The 20,375-nt window shown below is 38.6% G+C and overlaps 1 protein-coding gene across 1 annotated transcript in view; it reads right to left on the reverse strand.

Annotated features, from left to right (window-relative positions):
• ZNF277 (zinc finger protein 277) overlaps positions 1-20,375 on the reverse strand; it is a 543,940-nt gene that overhangs the window by 420,794 nt on the left and 102,771 nt on the right. The window contains exon 2 of the mRNA XM_053716721.1: positions 11,447-11,651. Within this exon, the coding sequence (XP_053572696.1) occupies positions 11,447-11,651 (205 nt within the window). The remainder of the gene's footprint in view (positions 1-11,446; positions 11,652-20,375) is intronic.

Below are 20,375 nucleotides of genomic sequence, written 5' to 3' on the forward strand. Positions count from 1 at the left end.
TCCATGAGATCATAGACTCCCAGGGTAATCTCCAACACAATGCGAAAACCATAGCAAAAGTCTTTAGAGACTATTACAAAGCGCTATACAACCTACACCCAAATACTTCACATTCCACAGAAAACCCACATAACACAACTGAACCCACTTCGGTACAGAACTATCTATCCACCTTTACCCTGCCATCCCTCTCAGAGGAGGACAAAAAAACTCCTTGGAAGAGCCTTTCACACTCACTGAAATTAAGATTATTATTAAGGATCTGCCCTTAGGAAAAAGCCTGGGCCCAGATGGCCTGGGATCTAAATACTACAATACAGTAAACTCGAAGTTAACCGGCACCCATGGGGATTGGTAGATTCCGGATAAGTGCAGTTTCTGGTTGCTTGAGAGTTACTATTAAAAATAGGCCTAACTAGGTTCTATAACCCATACTATACTATAAACTCTGTATTTACTTGATGACAATATTAAAATACAGTAAATAAAAGCAAATTATTAATTAATATTAATGCTGCCTTCATACAGTCCCAGGCACCCAGTGGCAGCATGATGTCTAATTCTCAGACTGCCTTGTGCTCACAACTTTCAAGAGCAGTTATGTAGGGTCTGGTGGCATTAAATAGCTTGCTTCCACCTTTGAGAGCCCACTATAGAAAAAGGAAGCTGCAGAGCAAAGTTAGTGTTAATTTTAATGTACAGTATCTTCGATTATATTTTTTTGCTTGAGTTCTGGTTAACAGAGTTTACTGTACTTTCATCCACATCCTTGTTCCCCGCCTCTTACAAATTTTCAACTCCATACCTGACACAGCTTTCCTCCCCGGCCCTATGCTAGAAGCCCACATAATAATGATCCCAAAGCCTGTAAACCCCCCACTGTCAGGGTTTCCTCTCATACTACCTGTCAGAATTCACTATCCCTTTAATTTTCTGCTCACCTTATCCTCTCCACCCTATTTAAGGTTGCCTCCCACTTCACAAATTGCTTAGTATTGAAGTTATACCTCTCATACACTACAAGCCAACTCCTGCTCTGTACTCAGTTTTCAACAGAAGGATCCTCGCAACCAGATCAAAATATCAAAGTGAAGATTGTTCACATTTCCTACGATTCAGCATCTGGTAAAATTATATTATTGCTATTAATCCACAGCGCTCTCTAACACCTTGTCATCTCTACTGCTCCTTATTTCCTCTACTCCGGATTACACTGCATCGGCAGTGAGCTGCGATACAACCACGCTCATCCAAGCCACGAGGCTGTGACGTCACACGCCAACTTCAGCACAGTCGGACTAACACAGCGTTCTATAACCATACATTGTAACGCACAGCTCTGTCAAACGAATTGATTCTCCGGTAAGCCTAAACTTCATAATTATTTCTGCTGTGGTATGCTGCACCTAAATTCCACTCATATTCAGTTTTTATGCTAATTGGATAATTTACAACGTTCATACTCTCCTATAAGACTTTAATCTTATTTTCTTAATCACACCTCATTCACTTACCTTTGTTGCACTGAATATTTTTTATAGAAGTTGTGCATCATATTCTATTTTTTGTTTTACCTTTATGCCTTATCTGACCTCTGGGGTGTAAACCGATTTCCCTGCTGCATTCCCTCAGTGCATTCCTATGCACATGAGGCAGCTATAGGGTAATACTATTTACACCACCATTATAGAAATCACAGCTTGGTGTTACAATTGAAGATACAACCTATCATTGTATATTTCAGTAACTTTCTGCTACATTAATATAGATTTATTTTTGTCTCGGCAATTGAGGTCTTACCATTTATACTAAAATTACTTTGTATACCTCAGATTTGCATACGGGTGTGACAGAATACTAAGCCCTAAAGTAATATGGACCCAGCTGAGACCAACCCACACATAATTGCCCTTCAACAAAGGGTTGATTTATTAACTGATGGTCTCAATTCCCTTAAAACTGAGAATGAGACTATAAAAGCTTATATTAGGGATGTGGTTGACAAAAGAATTTCTGGCACTGAACCCCAAGTTAGTCCCCCAGAGAAATTCCATGGGGATAGATCCCAGTATAGAGAATTCAAAAACGCATGCTTGCTTATGTTTGCATTAAAACCCCAAACCTATCCCACTGATAGGGTGAGGGTTCTTACTACGATATCATACTTAAGAGGTGAACCCCGTACTTGGGCGAATACATTCTTTGAGAACAACGAAGAAATCTTAAACTCATTAGAGAATTTCTTCACAGCTATGGGTCAGTTGTATGAGGACCCATACAAACAGATTACGGCAGAAACAGCAATGAGAGGGTTGAAACAAAAAAAGAGGGTTGTAGAAGACTACATCACCGAGTTCAAGAAATGGGCAAAAGATTCACAGTGGAACAACTTATCATTGCGGAACCAGTTTAGATTGGGTCTCTCTGACCCTATTAAAGATGAACTTTCACGAATAGATCTACCTCCTACACTAGAAGATTTGATGACCCTGTCCATCACCATAGATAGACGCCTCAGGGAAAGGCAGCAAGAGAGGTCATCACATGATTTCTCTTACAAAAAACAAGTTACTACCTCACATACTACTTCCTCTACTAAAAGCCTGGCCGAACCTATGGATATAGGATTCGTAAAAGGTCCTCTTTCTCCCCAAGAGAAACTCAGACGACGCAACTTAAATCTTTGTCTATTCTGTGCCTCTGACGATCACACAGTAAAAGATTGTCCATCCCTTCTCAGACAGAACAAGGGTAAGATTTCATACCAGCCATTTTGTTGTACTACCCAGGTACAAACTCATTCTTATTTAACACTGTCTCTTCTCTTACAGTGGGAACAACAGCGGGCCAGCGCATCCGCGATAGTTGATTCCGGAGCCACTGCCTCATACATAGATAAGGAATATGTCACTGTAAATAAAATACCACTAACTCAGAAAAAGTCTCCTGTTTTTCTTAGGGGGATAGATGGTAGAGAAATCACCACTGGTCCTGTGGTCTATGAAACCGTACCCCTCCTGGTGAGTACCACTGACCACCATAGAGAATTTATTACTTTTGATGTAATCTGTTCACCTGTCTCTCCTGTGGTTCTGGGTATTCAATGGCTTAAAACTCACAATCCAACTATAAACTGGTCTAACAACTCACTGACCTTCTCTTCTCCTTACTGTATTAACAATTGTTTTCCGGTCACTATCCTACAGACAACCGAAGTGTCACCTGAAAACCTTGTACCTGATGTGTACAAAGAGTACATTGATGTTTTTAGTAAGACAGAAAGTGAAAACCTACCCCCTCATCGTAAATACGATTGTCCCATTGATATCATTCCAGGATCTGAAATACCCTGTGGGCATATATTCCCTCTGTCGAACCCCGAACTTCTGCATCTAAAAACTTATATCCATGAAAATCTAAAAAAAGGCTTCATTCGCCCCTCTACTTCTCCCGCAGGTGCGGGGATATTTTTTGTGAAAAATAAAGACGGTTCACTAAGACCCATAATCGACTATAGAAAATTGAATCAGATTACTATAAAAAATAGGTACCCTTTACCGTTGATTCCGGTGCTCATAGAGAGACTTGAAGGGGCCAAATACTTCACTAAATTAGACCTAAGGGGGGCTTACAACCTAATCCGAATAAGATCTGGGGATGAATGGTTGACGGCGTTTCGAACTCGTTATGGATTGTTCGAATACGTCGTCATGCCATTTGGGTTATGTAATGCCCCTGCTACTTTTCAGCATCTTATCAATGACGTGTTCAGAGATATCCTGGATGTTTACATCGTCATCTACCTGGATGATATACTAGTATACTCCAAGTCCTTATCTGAACATATCACTCATGTTAAACAAGTTCTCTCCAGACTTAGAAGTAACCATCTATACGCAAAGGCTGAAAAATGTATATTCAATTCGCAGTCTATTTCATTTCTAGGTTACGAAATTTCCCCAGCAGGCATTCGTATGGAGGACAACAAAATCAATACAATTCTACAGTGGCCCATCCCTAAAACAAAAAAACAGGTACAAAGTTTTATGGGATTTGCGAACTTTTATCGAAAGTTTATAAAAAATTTCTCCAAGCTCACAGTTCCACTTACTTCATTAACAAAATCCAATAGAACTTTCAAATGGTCCCCTGAAGCTCAAAAAGCATTTGATTTCCTAAAGGAAAAATTTACCACCGCTCCCATCCTCCGCTTCCCTGACCCAAAATATCAATTCGTCCTGGAAGTCGATGCTTCCAACTATGCAGTAGGCGCAATCTTGTCTCAGAGGGAAGATTTGAAAAAACCCCTACACCCTGTCGCCTACTACTCACGAACCCTGAATTTGGCTGAACAAAACTATCCCATCGGGGATAAAGAGTTACTTGCTATAAAGCTATCTTTGGAACATTGGCGACACCTGTTGGAAGGGACTGCTATTCCTATTCTAATTTATACCGACCATAGGAACTTACAGTATCTAAAGTCAACTAGGACCTTATCTGCTAGACAAGTCCGCTGGAATCTATTCCTATCAAGGTTTAATTACCTAATTACTTTTCGCCCATCTGGAAAAAATCAGAAGGCGGATGCCCTCTCACGTATGCCAGTCGACAAACCTTCACCGTCCCTTCAACAATCTCTTATCCCACCTCAAAATTTTCTCTGTTTCACCACTAACTCCCTGCCTATCCTAAAAATCGAACAAAGAAAGGATCAAACAAAGGCGAAGCTTGATCTTACTATCAAACCTGACGGCTGTTACTACTTCAACTCTAAATTATACATCCCACCTACTCTCAGATCTACTCTCCTCCATTCTGTACATGACTCTGTACTCGCTGGGCATCCAGGCATTACCAAGACTTTAGAATTAGTTAACAGAAACTACTGGTGGCCTCACATGTCCACTGACATAAAGAACCATGTTCAAACTTGTGGTACATGTATAGTTTCAAAAAAGGAAAAACAGCCCCCCTATGGTTTGCTACTTTCTCTACCTACACCAAAGAGGCCATGGTCTGACATTGCACTTGATTTTATTGTTGACCTACCTCTTTCCTCAAAAAATACCACCATTCTTGTTGTTGTGGATTTGTTCACAAAAATGTGTCATTTTATTCCATATAACAAACTACCTACTGCTATGGAGACTATCCGTTTACTTATTTCCAATGTCATCAAATACCATGGTATACCCACTACTATCCTTTCCGATCGAGGCACACAATTCTCCAGCAAGTTATGGTCGCAATTCTGTAAAATATTCAACATTGACAGAAGACTTACTACTGCCTATCATCCACAAACAAATGGACAGACGGAAAGATGTAATCAGTGGCTTGAACAATTCTTGAGAGCATTCTGTTCTACACAACAAGACCATTGGTCTGAACTTTTACCTTATGCCGAATTTTGTTATAATAATACGTTACATTCCACTACCAATCAAACCCCGTTCTTTGCAAATTATGGTTTTCACCCTTCTTTTCAGTTGTTACCTACTTCTCATTCCCTCTCTCCCAGCATCTCCGAATTGTCTGACTCCATCTCCTCTAACTTCAAATATATCGAATCCTCCATAAAACGGGCCAAAGACATACAAAAACATTACTATGATAAACACAGAAGAACTCCTCCAGTCTACCAAATAGGCGACTTAGTATGGCTTTCTACAAAAAACTTGAGATTGAATACTCCATCCAGAAAACTCTCCCCTCTTTTCGTTGGACCATACCCAGTTGAGAAAGTGATCAATCCTAATGCTGTTCGCCTCAAGTTACCTGATACAATAAAGATTCACCCAACATTTCACGTCTCCCTACTAAAACCCTATAGGGAGGTTAGACGTATCTCAAATCAACGGTCTACTCCAACCATTACCATTGATCCAAATGTCGAGTATGAAATAAGATCTATTCTCGACTCCCGCCTGTACCGAGGAGCTCTACAATACCTCATCAGCTGGAAGGGATACTCCAAGGAGGAAGACTCTTGGGAACCTGCCAGCAACATTTCAGCACCTCGTCTGGTTTCCAGTTTCCATCAAAGAAACCCTGATCGCCCTGGACCATGAGCACCTGGAGTTGCTCATTAGATGGGGGATTCTGTCAGGGTTTCCTCTCATACTACCTGTCAGAATTCACTATCCCTTTAATTTTCTGCTCACCTTATCCTCTCCACCCTATTTAAGGTTGCCTCCCACTTCACAAATTGCTTAGTATTGAAGTTATACCTCTCATACACTACAAGCCAACTCCTGCTCTGTACTCAGTTTTCAACAGAAGGATCCTCGCAACCAGATCAAAATATCAAAGTGAAGATTGTTCACATTTCCTACGATTCAGCATCTGGTAAAATTATATTATTGCTATTAATCCACAGCGCTCTCTAACACCTTGTCATCTCTACTGCTCCTTATTTCCTCTACTCCGGATTACACTGCATCGGCAGTGAGCTGCGATACAACCACGCTCATCCAAGCCACGAGGCTGTGACGTCACACGCCAACTTCAGCACAGTCGGACTAACACAGCGTTCTATAACCATACATTGTAACGCACAGCTCTGTCAAACGAATTGATTCTCCGGTAAGCCTAAACTTCATAATTATTTCTGCTGTGGTATGCTGCACCTAAATTCCACTCATATTCAGTTTTTATGCTAATTGGATAATTTACAACGTTCATACTCTCCTATAAGACTTTAATCTTATTTTCTTAATCACACCTCATTCACTTACCTTTGTTGCACTGACTATTTTTTATAGAAGTTGTGCATCATATTCTATTTTTTGTTTTACCTTTATGCCTTATCTGACCTCTGGGGTGTAAACCGATTTCCCTGCTGCATTCCCTCAGTGCATTCCTATGCACATGAGGCAGCTATAGGGTAATACTATTTACACCACCATTATAGAAATCACAGCTTGGTGTTACAATTGAAGATACAACCTATCATTGTATATTTCAGTAACTTTCTGCTACATTAATATAGATTTATTTTTGTCTCGGCAATTGAGGTCTTACCATTTATACTAAAATTACTTTGTATACCTCAGATTTGCATACGGGTGTGACACCCACAAAACCTGAGAATTTCCGTCCAATATCCTTGCTCAATTCGGATATAAAAATCCTAGCCAAATTACTAGCGAACAGAATTAATACATTTTTGCTGCAGCTTATCTCCACCGACCAACTAGGATTCATCCCCAATAGAGAAGCGAGAGATAATACCTTAAATGTTTTGCAGCTGATCTCCTATGCACACAATTCACTCACCCAATCCCTCCTTTCCACCGATGCCGAGAAGGCTTTTGACCGTGTTAGCTGGTCCTTCATGCTCTCCACCCTAAAAAAATTGAAACTAGGACCTAAACTCATCAACCTAATCACCTCACTCTACTCTTCAGCAAATGCCAAAATTCACGTAAATGGAATACTATCAGATCCCTTTAGCAGGGGTCAGCAACCTTGGGCCCCCAGATGTTTTGGAACTACATTTCCCATGATGCTGAGACACTCTTTAGGCGGTCTTAGCATCATGGGAAATGTAGTTCCAAAACATCTGGGGGCCCAAGGTTGCTGACCCCTGCCTTTAGCATATCCAACAGCACGAGACAGGGCTGCCCACTCTCTCCTCTCCTATTTGCCTTATCAATAGAACCCCTAGCCAGAAAAATAAGAGCAAACCCCAAAATTAAAAGCTTTCAAATTCAGAACTGGCTATGTATGCGGACGATGTCATACTTACTCTTAAAAGGGGCGGCGAAAGCAAGGGTTTAATGCTACATGTTTGGTGGAGCTGCCCCAAACTAGAAGGCTTCTGGAGAGAGGTCTTCTCTGAAATTAACAAAAAATTTAAAATATCAATCCAACCAAACCCAGCACTTCTGCTCTACCATGATCTTCCAAAATTCAATAGCAAACAAGAGAAGTCACTCTTCATTATAATGCTAAATGGAGCAAAATCTCTGATTCCCAAAAGATGGAAAACCGACACTATCCCTAGTCTTTCAGACTGGAGGAAATTAATCACAACTCAGCTTCAACTTAAAAGATACCATTATCTTAAGATAGGAAAACCTGATCAACACAAACTTATGCTCCTTACATGGGAAGGCACCCTTCTTCAAATTTATTTCAACAACCAGTGAGATACAGCAACACCCCTGATACATGAGACTGCACACCCAACAACCCTCTTTTTTTCCCTTCACCCTCCCCTCCTTAGAGAACTTCTTTTTCCCTACTTTCCCTCTCAACCCCCCCCTTTTCCCCTCCCCCCTCAAGAACTGAAACTTTCCTTGATTACTTTTGTCCCACCCCTCTATCCTTTTAAATAAACAGATTGTGAACGTTATAAGATAAATGTGTTCTTTTTCAAATTGTTCTACATTATTAAAAAATGTTAAAATAAATGCAATACAATATCAAAACCTAAAATGAACTACATGTCCTGCTGGAGACAAACATCCCCTTCAATGGAGGGACAACAACTCTCTGCCTCAGGGACATTTGCAAACTCAAGTTTACCAGCGGACTCTTATGCCATCAGAGAATCTCTTGAAGGATTTCATATATACAGTATACTTTGTACCTAAACCGTTAACTGGCTACTTATATCTGTAACATTTTTGAGTTTACCCATAAAGATTTGCATTTTTAAAATAAATAAAAGCTTGTGAAATGTTGGGTATCGTTGCCTCCTCCTAGTGGCCAGGAGTTGAATCTAAGGAGTGATGGCTTGTGGAATCTCACCACCTTATGAAAGAAAGTGTGAATAATGAATTGGCCAAAATACTTTTTGTTTTTCATTGTTTACAGTATTATAGCATGTTTTTTTTTTGGGGGGGGGGGGTTTAAGAATAGCTACACAAATGAAGAAGTTGAAAGCACCATTTTGGGGACCCTGTGCACTTTATTACAAGTTCACATAATTACTTGAGTGTTAAAATATATTTGTGTTTTATATAGACACAAAATATTACTGTCCATATTTTGTTTTGTAGGTTTTTCTTTATTCCATGTAAGGGAGGATAACAAGTATTTATTTGCTTATTTTACAAATTTATTTTCCAGTTAATTTCAAAAAAGAGAATTAACTTTATGTTTAATTAAAGATATATTTATATATCAAATTTAAAAAGCGCTCTCTCATCATACGCATGATAAAATATGGTGTTTTATGTCCCTTTAACTCAACCAATTCTGATTTTAAGATTTTTTGCAGTTATGACACAACTGTTGTTTTCTTAACCAGTTCAATGCTAAACAAAATAGTCATTTAGGAAATACATTCAAGAGGGATATAGTAGAGGGGATGTTGCTGATCGCTTAACAAATCGGCTACGATTGTAGTCTAGGGAAGTTTATAGAGGGTTCCACATGTCAAAACTTCTGTTTGCAAAAGAGAAATGTGGTTTTGTTTGCACACAATGCCAAACCTATAAGCAACTTATTATACTATAGACCCATTTAAATGTTGGCACTGTATTTGTCGGTTCCTGTATTCTTTTGAGATATGATTTATCTTTTCACACACTAAACAACCTGTTCTCCTTTGGTGGTTTATAGAATATTTCTACAACAAAAACTGCATTTTTATAATCCCTATTTACATGTTCAACAAGACTTTCCGCTGTTTAGTGTAACAGACAGCTGCGTTTTCTGCATTCACCTTTTCCATTTCCTCTTCTATAGCTTAAAAAAAAAAAAAGATTGAATTGCTCACTATTAAATATTACAATTCCCAACACTGTTGCATGAACCTGCACATTTCTCTCCTGATAATTACTCATGCATGCAACTTTCAAAACTTTTTAATGTACTTTTATTATTAAATGTACTCAGTTCTCTTGGTATCATTTGTTAAAATGCATACATAGGTAGGTTCAGGAGCAGAAATTTACTAATGGGAGCTAGCAGGTGATTGATGGCTACACATATTTTAAAATTGTCATTGGCTCACCAGATGTAACCAGGTAGGTCTAGTGGTGGTAACCGTGCCATATAACAAGACAAGGAGCTGGTGTTTGTTCCTGGCAGATCACTTCTCTTTCTGTATGCATTTGTATTATGACCCTGGGGAAAGTCTCCCTAAGGGTGATGGGGGAAACCAGAAGTGGACTCCTTCCCAATGTGCTTAGAGGGATATAGTTACACCACACTGACAAGGCCCAAAAGATCATCTGGGGTTGCCGTTTTCCTTTTTCAGAGGAGAATTGCTTTGTATTTCGGGGATGGACTGGCCTTGTTCAGTGGGATTGGACTGATATTTTTCAGGAAAGTTTTCCTTTGTGAAAAGTGCAATTGGGTTAAAAGATGCTTCTCCCAGGTGGTAAACGAGCCATAGAATAAGCCACTGTTTGTTCCTGGCAGACTGCTTCTCCTTCTGTTTGTAATTCAATATAAAATAGAAGCAATTTTGCAATACACTTCCATTAGAAAAAATATTTATAGTAAAAGTTATTACTGTTCTTGCGTGGCATACGCACATATGCTGTGAGTGCCTGTGCACCAGTATTCAAACACTACACCTTCTCAGAGAGTCATGAGTGACTTGTATACACAAATTAAGTCTTCACAGACATAATACAAACCGCTGCCAGCTCTCTGAGCTGGAGTACTGGTGCAAGGCCCTCAAAGCATATGTGCGTATGCCGCAGAAAAACAGTAATAACTTTTACAAGAAGCATTTTTGCTAAAAGAAGTATATAGAAAAAAAATGCTTCTTTTTTATATTCAAATTAACCCATACAAATTTCATTTTTCACTTTGCTATCCCTTTAAAGCCATCAAGGCAAAGGTTTGTAGAAGAGATTGCCTAGCTACAGTATGTCTCCAAAATAAATCATGAAAGTATACTACAACGTAGGTTCACTATGCATGACTAAACATTTTACATTCAAATCTCAAGTGTTTACTGAACATTTAAATAGTTAAAAATACTAAATGTTATTTCACAGAATCTTAAATTGTTTGTTAAAAAAAAAATGGGAGTAGATAATATTTATGTAATAACCTTAATTGTAACAGGGACAGAAAGAAAGATAAACACATTAATGTGCATGGACACATTTCAATGTTAAATGGAATGATTTTTGCAATATAGTTAAATTAGCAAAAATGCTTGTAGTAAAATGTATTAATGTTTCAGCAGCATACGCATGTATGCTATATGTGACTAGAGCATCAGGATTCAAACACCATGCCTGCTGTTGGTGATATGTATTGTGTCATACAAGCCACTGCTGACTCTCCAAGAAAGTGTAGTGTTTGATGCTCAGATCACTCACAGCATATGTGTGTATGTTGCTGAAAAAAATAGTAAAAGCTTTTACTAGAAGCATTTTTTCAAATTAAAGTATATTGCAAAAATGTTTTGTATTAAGAATGTAAATGCATCTTTCAGTGTTGATCTTTATCTCTTTAATTGTAAGTATACCTCCTTAAATTGGCAATCAGTCTCACGTCAGCAATGACAAGCTTGTGCTCAATAATCATGTGCTTCAGTAGATCATTCTGTGACTCCTCCAGGTAGAACTGTGCACAGAAGATGCATGGGACATATGGAGAGCTTTGTGACAAACAGGATGCTGCTTTTGGACTTTCTGGCAATGACAGTGCCTCCAAGATACTGTCACTGTTGTCTGAAAAACAAAATGTCAAAAGTTTTATCCAATCACCAAAGATCTAAACACAGTGGTGCAGAGTAATAGTTTAGTAACATATAAAAGCATTAACAAAACATTTAGAAAATATCTGAAGCAAATAAGAAAACACTAAACAAATGCTAGCTATGATGATGTGTTAACAGCAAAGATTAGCCAGATAAAAAGATGTAGATGTTTCTTTTTAAATGATATTGGTTCTAATTGAAGACATTTGTATACAGTTTTAGTGCCCATAATGTAATAGGTAAGTAATGTTGAGACATAGACTCTCCTAGGTTTAAAGACCTGTTTTCTAACTGTATCCCCTCTGCTGAGGCGAGTCTGCTAAAGTCTGGGTAAGTGAATAATATGCTAGACGCTCACTTACAGCCAATATGGCCATAGACTCAGAAGCGCTGGAAAGCGCTGGAGGCAGCTAAGCCTTAGGTGGTTCCAAATTCCGTGAAAAGGATATTTTGACAGTGCTCTAGTGTTTAAGCAATAATTAACTGTTTAAATTACGTATTTATTGTAGATGGCTGTTCTGTCCAATTAACTGTAAGGGACACAGAAAAATGTACTACTATACATTTAAAGGGCCTTTTTGCTTTAATTCAATAGCATGAACAATGAACTTTGGCAAGCAGCTGATAAGTGTTCACTGCAATTAAAGCTGCGGCAAGAACACCCCTCCAAATGGGTTGGGCTCAATTTCTCTGACCCATTTCTGCAGTATAGCTGTCTTGTTTATGTAACTTTTTATATCCATTACTGCAGTATAGCTGTCTTGTTTATGTAGCTTTTTTATATCCATTTCTGCAGTATAGCTGTCTTGTTTATGTAGCTTTTTTATATCCATTACTGCAGTATAGCTGATGGTTCCAACAGACAAAATCAGTTATTTCAGATTACAAAATAAAGGTAAAAGAGCTACTAGCAGTGGCATCGCCAGAAAGCTATTCCGGGGGGGAGGCGCATGTTTTTTAGGCCCGTGTTTTGTAGGTGGGGCTGCAACAGGAGGGGCAGGACTGGTGTTCAGTGGGTTGGGCCAGCAATAATGTTAATTGGGGCTAGTGCTCCCCCTGGCGATACCAGTGGCTATATGTAAACAATTCCAGTACAATTTCCCTTTAATTTTACATACAATAAAGATAACAAGGATAAACATATGACAGAAACATAAAACAATAAAAACATATTTTAATATAAAAAAGCAAAAGTCAAATTTAAAATATGGTCATTATATCAACCTGCTGTTTTCATTTTAAAAAGGACAACAATGTGAAAGAACATCTAGACACAATATGAAAACAAAGGTAATTGTAATAAATGTAATTTCTTTTTCAACTAGAATGTAAATTTCCACTAAAGATTTAATGACAAATATGTTAGCTTATTAGCTATTTTCTATGAAGGAATCTTTTTTTTCCCATTCACATAACTACTTTACGGACATCTAGTTCTAGTTGCTTTGAGCTATATGCACTATATAAAAATCTGAAATAATATAGAATAATTCTTCTAAGCTTGTCAGTAGGGACTGTGGTTCTGGCAGGCAAACTCCAATACCAAGAGAAAATGTTGAAAGTAGTTTAAAATGTACTTTGTATTTATAAAAGCATATTTTATACATTAAAAAAGTATTTTTTATTTCACATGAACATATGTAATCTGAGGTTCAGTAACCATTTATGTTACTCTTATGTCTTTTAGGTGTTTATGTGAAAAAACTTTTTTAATTTGTATGTAAAAACAATTGGTTTCCAAGTAATGGCTGCACTAAGTATCTTAGATCAATTAAGGTCATTTCAACAACGCTTAAAATGCTTCATTATTGAAAGGGAAAGATTCTTGCACTATACATTAATTATTTATGTTGCTTCCTTTTGCTGCAAAATGTTTTGAATATTTTACTTTCTCCCAGGGAGAATTGGGTTAATGCTTTTTAACTAATTTTCTGTGGGCTATTTTTTTTCCTCCCCTTCCATCCTCCCTCACCTTTGCTGTAGTAATTTGCTTTTTTAAGATGGATTATCAGTTTTACACAGGGTGGATAAAAATCAATTATATTTAAAAAAAAAAAAAAAAATTCTATTTTTTTTTATTTAAAATAAGTTTTTTTTTAAATTTAAATAGGAATTTCTTAACTAAAATGTTTTTTGAGGAAAAATCTATCTAAAGATAAATTTCTATTTAATATATATTATGATGCAAAGGTTATTCATTCGGAAATATTGATTAGTTTTAAATTATATAGCAAGATGCTGTATATAATATAGATATCCTTCATCTCCCATATCCAATCGCTTTCTGCATCCTGCCGCAACCATCTACGAAATATTTCCAAGATTCGACCTTTTCTGAGCGCTAACACCACAAAGCAAATAATCCACTCCCTTGTTATTTCCCGACTTGACTACTGCAATAACCTACTTACTAGCCTTCCTCTTTCCCACCTCTCCCCCTTCAATCCGTTCTAAATGCCTGCCAGGCTGATCCACCTTTCCTGTCGCTCTGTATCTGCTGCACCTCTCTGCGAGTCCCTTCATTGGCTCCCCATTCAAAGCAGAATTAAATTTAAAATTCTCACCCTTACATACAAAGCTCTCACCAACGCCGCTCCCCTCTACCTATCCTCTCTAATAAACAAGTTTACTCCAGCCCGTCCACTAAGATCCAACAATGACCTGCTCCTAGCATCCGCGACTATCACCTCTTCTCATGCTAGACTACAGGACTTCTGTCGTGCAGCACCTACCCTCTGGAACACTCTCTCTGTCAGGGTTTGCCCTAAACTTTCTACCTTTAAATGCATCCTGAAGACTTTTCTGTTCAGGGAAGCCTACCACCGAACTCAATAATAAATACATTTCACTTACCTAACAACATTTCCCTCATCTAACTCTGCATTAACATCTTTCTCAATCTTGCAGTCCTCACCTCCTGTTTCTCAACCTCCTACCATTCTAGATTGTAAGTTCCCACGGGAATAGGGCCCTCAATCCCTCCTGTATGTGTTTGTAAATTCTGTCCTGTCTCTTACAAGTTTTTTTTTTTTTTGTTTTTTTTAAATATTAATTTTTATCAAACATTTTCGTTGGTAAGATGAAGTAATACACAACAATAGCATAATCATCATTACAGTTATAGATAATCTTCCAATGAAAAACTGCTAGGCTGTACATACTTGTAAGACATATCAACTTAAAAAATAAACCGCAAAAAAAAAAAAGAATAAGAGAGAACGTACGTCTGCCTCAACTGAAGCGGCAATACAGTTTTGTCGGGTGGAGAGCTTAGAGGACGCTGAAGAAAAGATGGTAAGAGAGAAAAGATCTAGAAAGAGGAAAAGATAATAGGGGAAGAAAAAAGGGAAGGGAGGGGAAAGGTGTGGGGGGAATGAGTTACGATGTTATGGTCTAGGTGAGTTTATGGTTTCCCAGTAAAATTTAACATTGTGGTATTGGGTTAGTTTATTATTTTTGAAATAGTAGTATTCCTCTAATTGTATTAGCTCTTGAGTTCGAGCCTTCCAAGTCTCAACTGTGGGTATTTTATCAGTCTTCCAGGATCTAGCTAACAGTGACTTCGCTCCGTTAAAGCATATCTGGAGGAGATGCGACCGTAGTTTACAAGAATGTTTACTCTTACAAGTTTTATATCATTGTTTTATTTAAATGAATTGTATCCATGGACAGGGCTGCGGAATATGTTGGCGCTTCATAAATAAAGGATAATAATAATATTCATGGCTGTAATTTTTTCTTCTTTTTGGTAAATTAATTCCATTCATCCATTCACGGTGTCATGCTCTCCCAAAGATTTCTGTGAGATTAATTTGGACATTTTTTTTCAATCTTGAAGATATCACATATCGGCTTTGTAGTTCTGAAAACTGTGAATTTGTGTCTGCCGAAAATAACTTTTTCACAGCAAAATGTTATAAAATTAACTTACAGAGTTGATACAACTGACTAACAGTAGTGCATTGCTTCTCAGCCTACCTATGCAGGCTTTCCAACAATAGATACCAAGGGAACAAAGAAAATTAGATAAGATAATTGGAAAATTGCATGTCCTTTCTGAATCATGAAAGTTTAATTTTGACTTTACTGTCCCTATTGCTCCCCTGCAAATCTATGTACACAGAATCAACCCATACTAAGTTTCAAAAAGCTGACAGAATAGAAGATTGTTTGGAGTGGAATAGATCTGCACAAGGACCTAAGTGTGAGGAGGGAGGGGCAAGCATTGGAAATTAAATATAATGTGATTGTTTCTGTTAAATAAAACAAATTTCAATTATTATTATCAATGTAATCATTTTTCTCCTTCCAATAAGGTACATCTGAAAAGTTGATCCAATATGAATGATTAAACAATTAAACTGGAGATCGTTCACCGCAAAATAATTTAATTAATTTCAATGATCTATTTATTAATCTGAAAACATATTATTCTAAAAATGAAAATCATGATATAAATCAATTTAAATCAGTCTTACCGACTACTGATTTAAAAACCCTGTTTTTACATTAACAATTGTGATAGGGTAAGTTATCTTTGCAATAACAGTGGGAATATTAGGTTTAGGTGTGAATATTGTGTATATATACATTTATATATAGCTATTAGAAACATATATCTGTTTAAATACTTGTTAAATTATTGCTACGTAACTAAGCTGAATCAGTACAGGCTACCACAGCAAAACTATACAAACGTATTCCTTGAGGGCCTGTGCACTAGTATTCAAACACCACACCTTCTCAAAAAGCTGGTGGTGGTGTATACTGCTTCTGAAGACATACATTGTGTCATGCAACCAAGTCTCTGAGAAGGTGTGGTGTTTGAATACTGGTGCACAGGCCTTCACAGGATATGTGCGTATGCCACAGAAAAACAAAATGTATGCTTACCTGATAAATGTATTTATTTCTTGACACGATGAGTCCACGGATCATCTAATAACTAATGGGATATATCACTCCTGCCCAGCAGGAAGCGGCAAAGAGCACCACAGCAAAGCTGTTAAATATCACCTCCCTTCCCTCCCACCCCAGCCATTCGACCGAAGTAAAGGAGAGAAAGGAAGTAACAAGGTGCAGAGGTGTCTGAAGTTTATAACATACAAACACCCTGTCTAAAGAACAGGGCGGGCCGTGGATTCATCGTGTCAAGAAAGAAATACATTTATCAGGTAAGCATAAATTTTATTTTCTTTCTAATGACACGATAAGTCCACGGATCATCTAATTACTAATGGGAATCAATACCCAAGCTAGAGCACACAGATGATAAGGGAGGGACAAGACAGGGAACCTAAACGGAAAGGCACCACTGCTTGAAGAACCTTTCTCCCAGAAGCGGCCTCAGCTGAGGCAAAAGTGTCAAATTTATAGAATTTTGAAAAAGTGTGAAGAGAGGACCAAGTTGCAGCCATGTAAATCTGTTCCATAGAAGCTTCATTTTTGAATGCCCATGAGGAAGCAACTGCCCTCATGGAATGAGCCGTAACTCTCACTGGAGGTTGCTGACCAGCAGTTTCATAGGCAAAACGTATGATACTCTTCAACCACAAAGAAAGGGAAGTAGCCGTAGCTTTCTGTCCCTTACGTTTACCAGAGAAAACCACAAACAAGGCAGAAGACGGACGAAAATCCTTAGTCGCCTGTAAATAAAATTTTAGTGCACGTACCACGTCCAGATTGTGCAGAATCCGGTCCTTCTGAGAAGAAGGATTAGGATACAAAGAAGGAACAACCATCTCCTGATTAATGTTACGGTCAGAAACTACTTTAGGGAGAAACCCTAACTTGGTACGTAAAACTACTGTATCCGAATGAAAAATAAGGTAAGAAGAATCATACTGTCATGCCGAGATCTCTGACAATCTACGAGCAGGTAAAATAGCAACCAGAAACAAAACTTTCTAAGATAACAACTTAATATCTAAGGAATGCATAGACTAAAACGGAGCCCCTTGAAGAACCTTAAGAACTAAATTAAGACTCCAGGGAGGAGTAACTGGTTTGAACACAGGCCTGATCCTGACCAAGGCCTGACAAAACAATTGCACGTCTGGTAAGTCCGCCAGACGTTTATGTAACAAAATAGACAAGGCAGATATTTGTAAGGTCTAATGTGTATTAGACGTGGTATGTCTCTTTAAGGATCTCAACTGCAGATTTTTAAATAAATATAAGTATGTATCACTTGGCACTAGATCAATATTTAACATAAGATCTGTTTTATGCGTTAAGTGAAGTTATTCAATTCTTTATAAAATTCAACAACAATCAAATATGCACTTGTTGTTGCAGGAATAAAGGTGAATGTGAATAAGTAACTCAAATTGTTGTTGTGGTATTCATCAGAAATAACAAGTGCTTTAAACTGATGATGACAACGTCAGGAGGAAGTGTCTCTTGTGTTTTAACAGTAATATACATAGTAACTTTAACTACGGCATACAAATGCATTTATAATGAGTACCCAGTGAAGAAGTGGACAAATGCTTAAAGACAATTTGTTTCAAGTAATGTGTGCAGTAAAAGAAGATTACATTCACTTGCAAATAAGACGAGAACACTGGAGCTCCAATGAGAGGTTCAGATTTACTGACAGGCAAGATGTGGGTGTGTCTTAACTCCGGTCACAGATAACATGAAAATTCCCAGTAAATGTGTAGCAAGGTAAATATAAAAAAGTCCGTTAATCACTTAACTAATGAATGAACTTCTGAATAATATGAGGGTAAACACTGTATCAAATAAGATGACATTCCCAGCTAGCAAATATAGACAATATTGCGACAAGTTCAAACAGCACAGATAAGTTGGAAACAGCAGCTTAAGCAGGAGGTAGTCTGTATTATATCCTTGACAAAACCTTTGCAGATAAAGTAAAAATACTTGCGATTAGTTGGTATCAAATTAGAGGTTTTGTTAACAGCTTCATAGCAGAGTAAGTGATTCAATAATCACAGGTTGCAGGAATCCAAGGGAGACAAAGTAAATAGAGGATTCTTTTGAGCTCAGTAGCTTGCAGGATACAAACAAATTAAGCACCTGAGCTTGTCTGTGTGAGCATTAAGTAGAGGATGTGGGTTGGGCTAGCAGAGGGTGAGTTTGACAGGCAGGTAAGTGAACAGGTGTAACAACACAGACAACAGAGAGAGTCCTGACAATATTTGACACTTTAGGGAACTTGCCGATAATTCCTTTCTTGGAGAAAGGACAGAATTCTAGGAATCCTAACTATACTCCAAGAGTAGCCCTTGGATTCACACCAATATAGATATTTACGCCATATCTTCTGGTAAATCTTTCTAGTCACAGGTGTACGAGCCTGAATCATGGTCTCTAGGACCGATTCTGAAAATCCCCGCTTGGATAAAATTAAGCGTTCAATCTCCAAGCAGTCAGCTTCAGAAAAACTAGATTTGGATGAAGGAAGGCACTTGAAGTAGAAGGTCCTTCCTCAACGGAAGTCTCCAAGGTGGAAGAGATGACATGTCCACCAGATCTGCATACCAAATCCTGCGATGCCAAGCCGGTGTAATCACTGATGCCCTCTCCTGCTTGATTCGAGTAATGACCCGAGGTAGAAGAGCGAACAGAGGAAATAGGTATGCAAGACTGAAATTCCAAGGTACCGCCAGGGCATCTATCAGTACAGCCTGAGGGTCCCTTGACCTCGATCCGTACCTTGGAAGCTTGGCATTCTGCCGAGATGCCATAAGATCCAATTCCGGCTGAACCCATTTGAGAATCAGGCTGGAAAACACTTCCGGATAGAGTTCCCACTTCCCAGGGTGAAAGGTCTGTCTGCTCAGGAAGTCCGCCTTCCAGTTGTCCACTCCTGGTATATGGATCGCCGATAGACAGCAATTGTGGGTCTCCACCCTCTGCATTATCTTGGATACCTCTCTCATGGCCAAGGAACTCCGTGTTCCTCCCTGATGGTTGATGTAGGCCACTGAAGTTATGTTGTCCGACTGGAACCTGATGAACCGGGCCAAGGCTAACTGGGGCCAGGCCAGAAGAGCATTGAAGATTGCTCTCAGCTCCAGAATGTTTATGGGCAGAACAGACTCTGACTGAGTCCAAGTTTCCTGAGCCTTTAGAGAGCCCCAGACTGCTTCCCATCCCAAAAGGCTGGCGTCTGTTGTCACAATCACCCAAGAGGGCATGCAAAAGCAGGTTCCCTGGGAGAGATGATCCTGAGACAACCACCAAAGAAGAGAATCCATTGTCTCCTGCTACAGCTGTATTTGCGGAGACAGATCCGCATAATCTCCGTTCCACTGACTAAGCATGTCTAACTGCAGAGGTCTGAGGTGGAAACGGGCGAACGGGATGATGTCCATTGCCGCTACCATCAGACCAATTACCTCCATGCACTGAGCCACTGATGGCCGAGGAGAGGACTGAAGCGCTAGGCAAGAATTGAAAATCTGTGATTTCCTGACTTTTGTCAGAAAAATCTTCATTGATAAGGAATCTATTATGGTTCCCAAGAAAATTTTCCTTGTATTTGGAACTAAGGAACTCCAAATTTACTTTCCATCCGTGAGATTGCAGGAAAGATAACATGTGTGGGATCTTGCTTGTTGAAAGGCTAGCGCCTGGACCCGAATGTCGTCCAGATAAGGTGCCACTGCAATGCCCCGCAATCGGAGTACCACCAACAGGGATCCCAGAACCTTTGAGAAAATTC

Source organism: Bombina bombina, chromosome 6, assembly GCF_027579735.1.
Source record: "Bombina bombina isolate aBomBom1 chromosome 6, aBomBom1.pri, whole genome shotgun sequence".
NCBI classification, from domain to species: domain Eukaryota; kingdom Metazoa; phylum Chordata; class Amphibia; order Anura; family Bombinatoridae; genus Bombina; species Bombina bombina.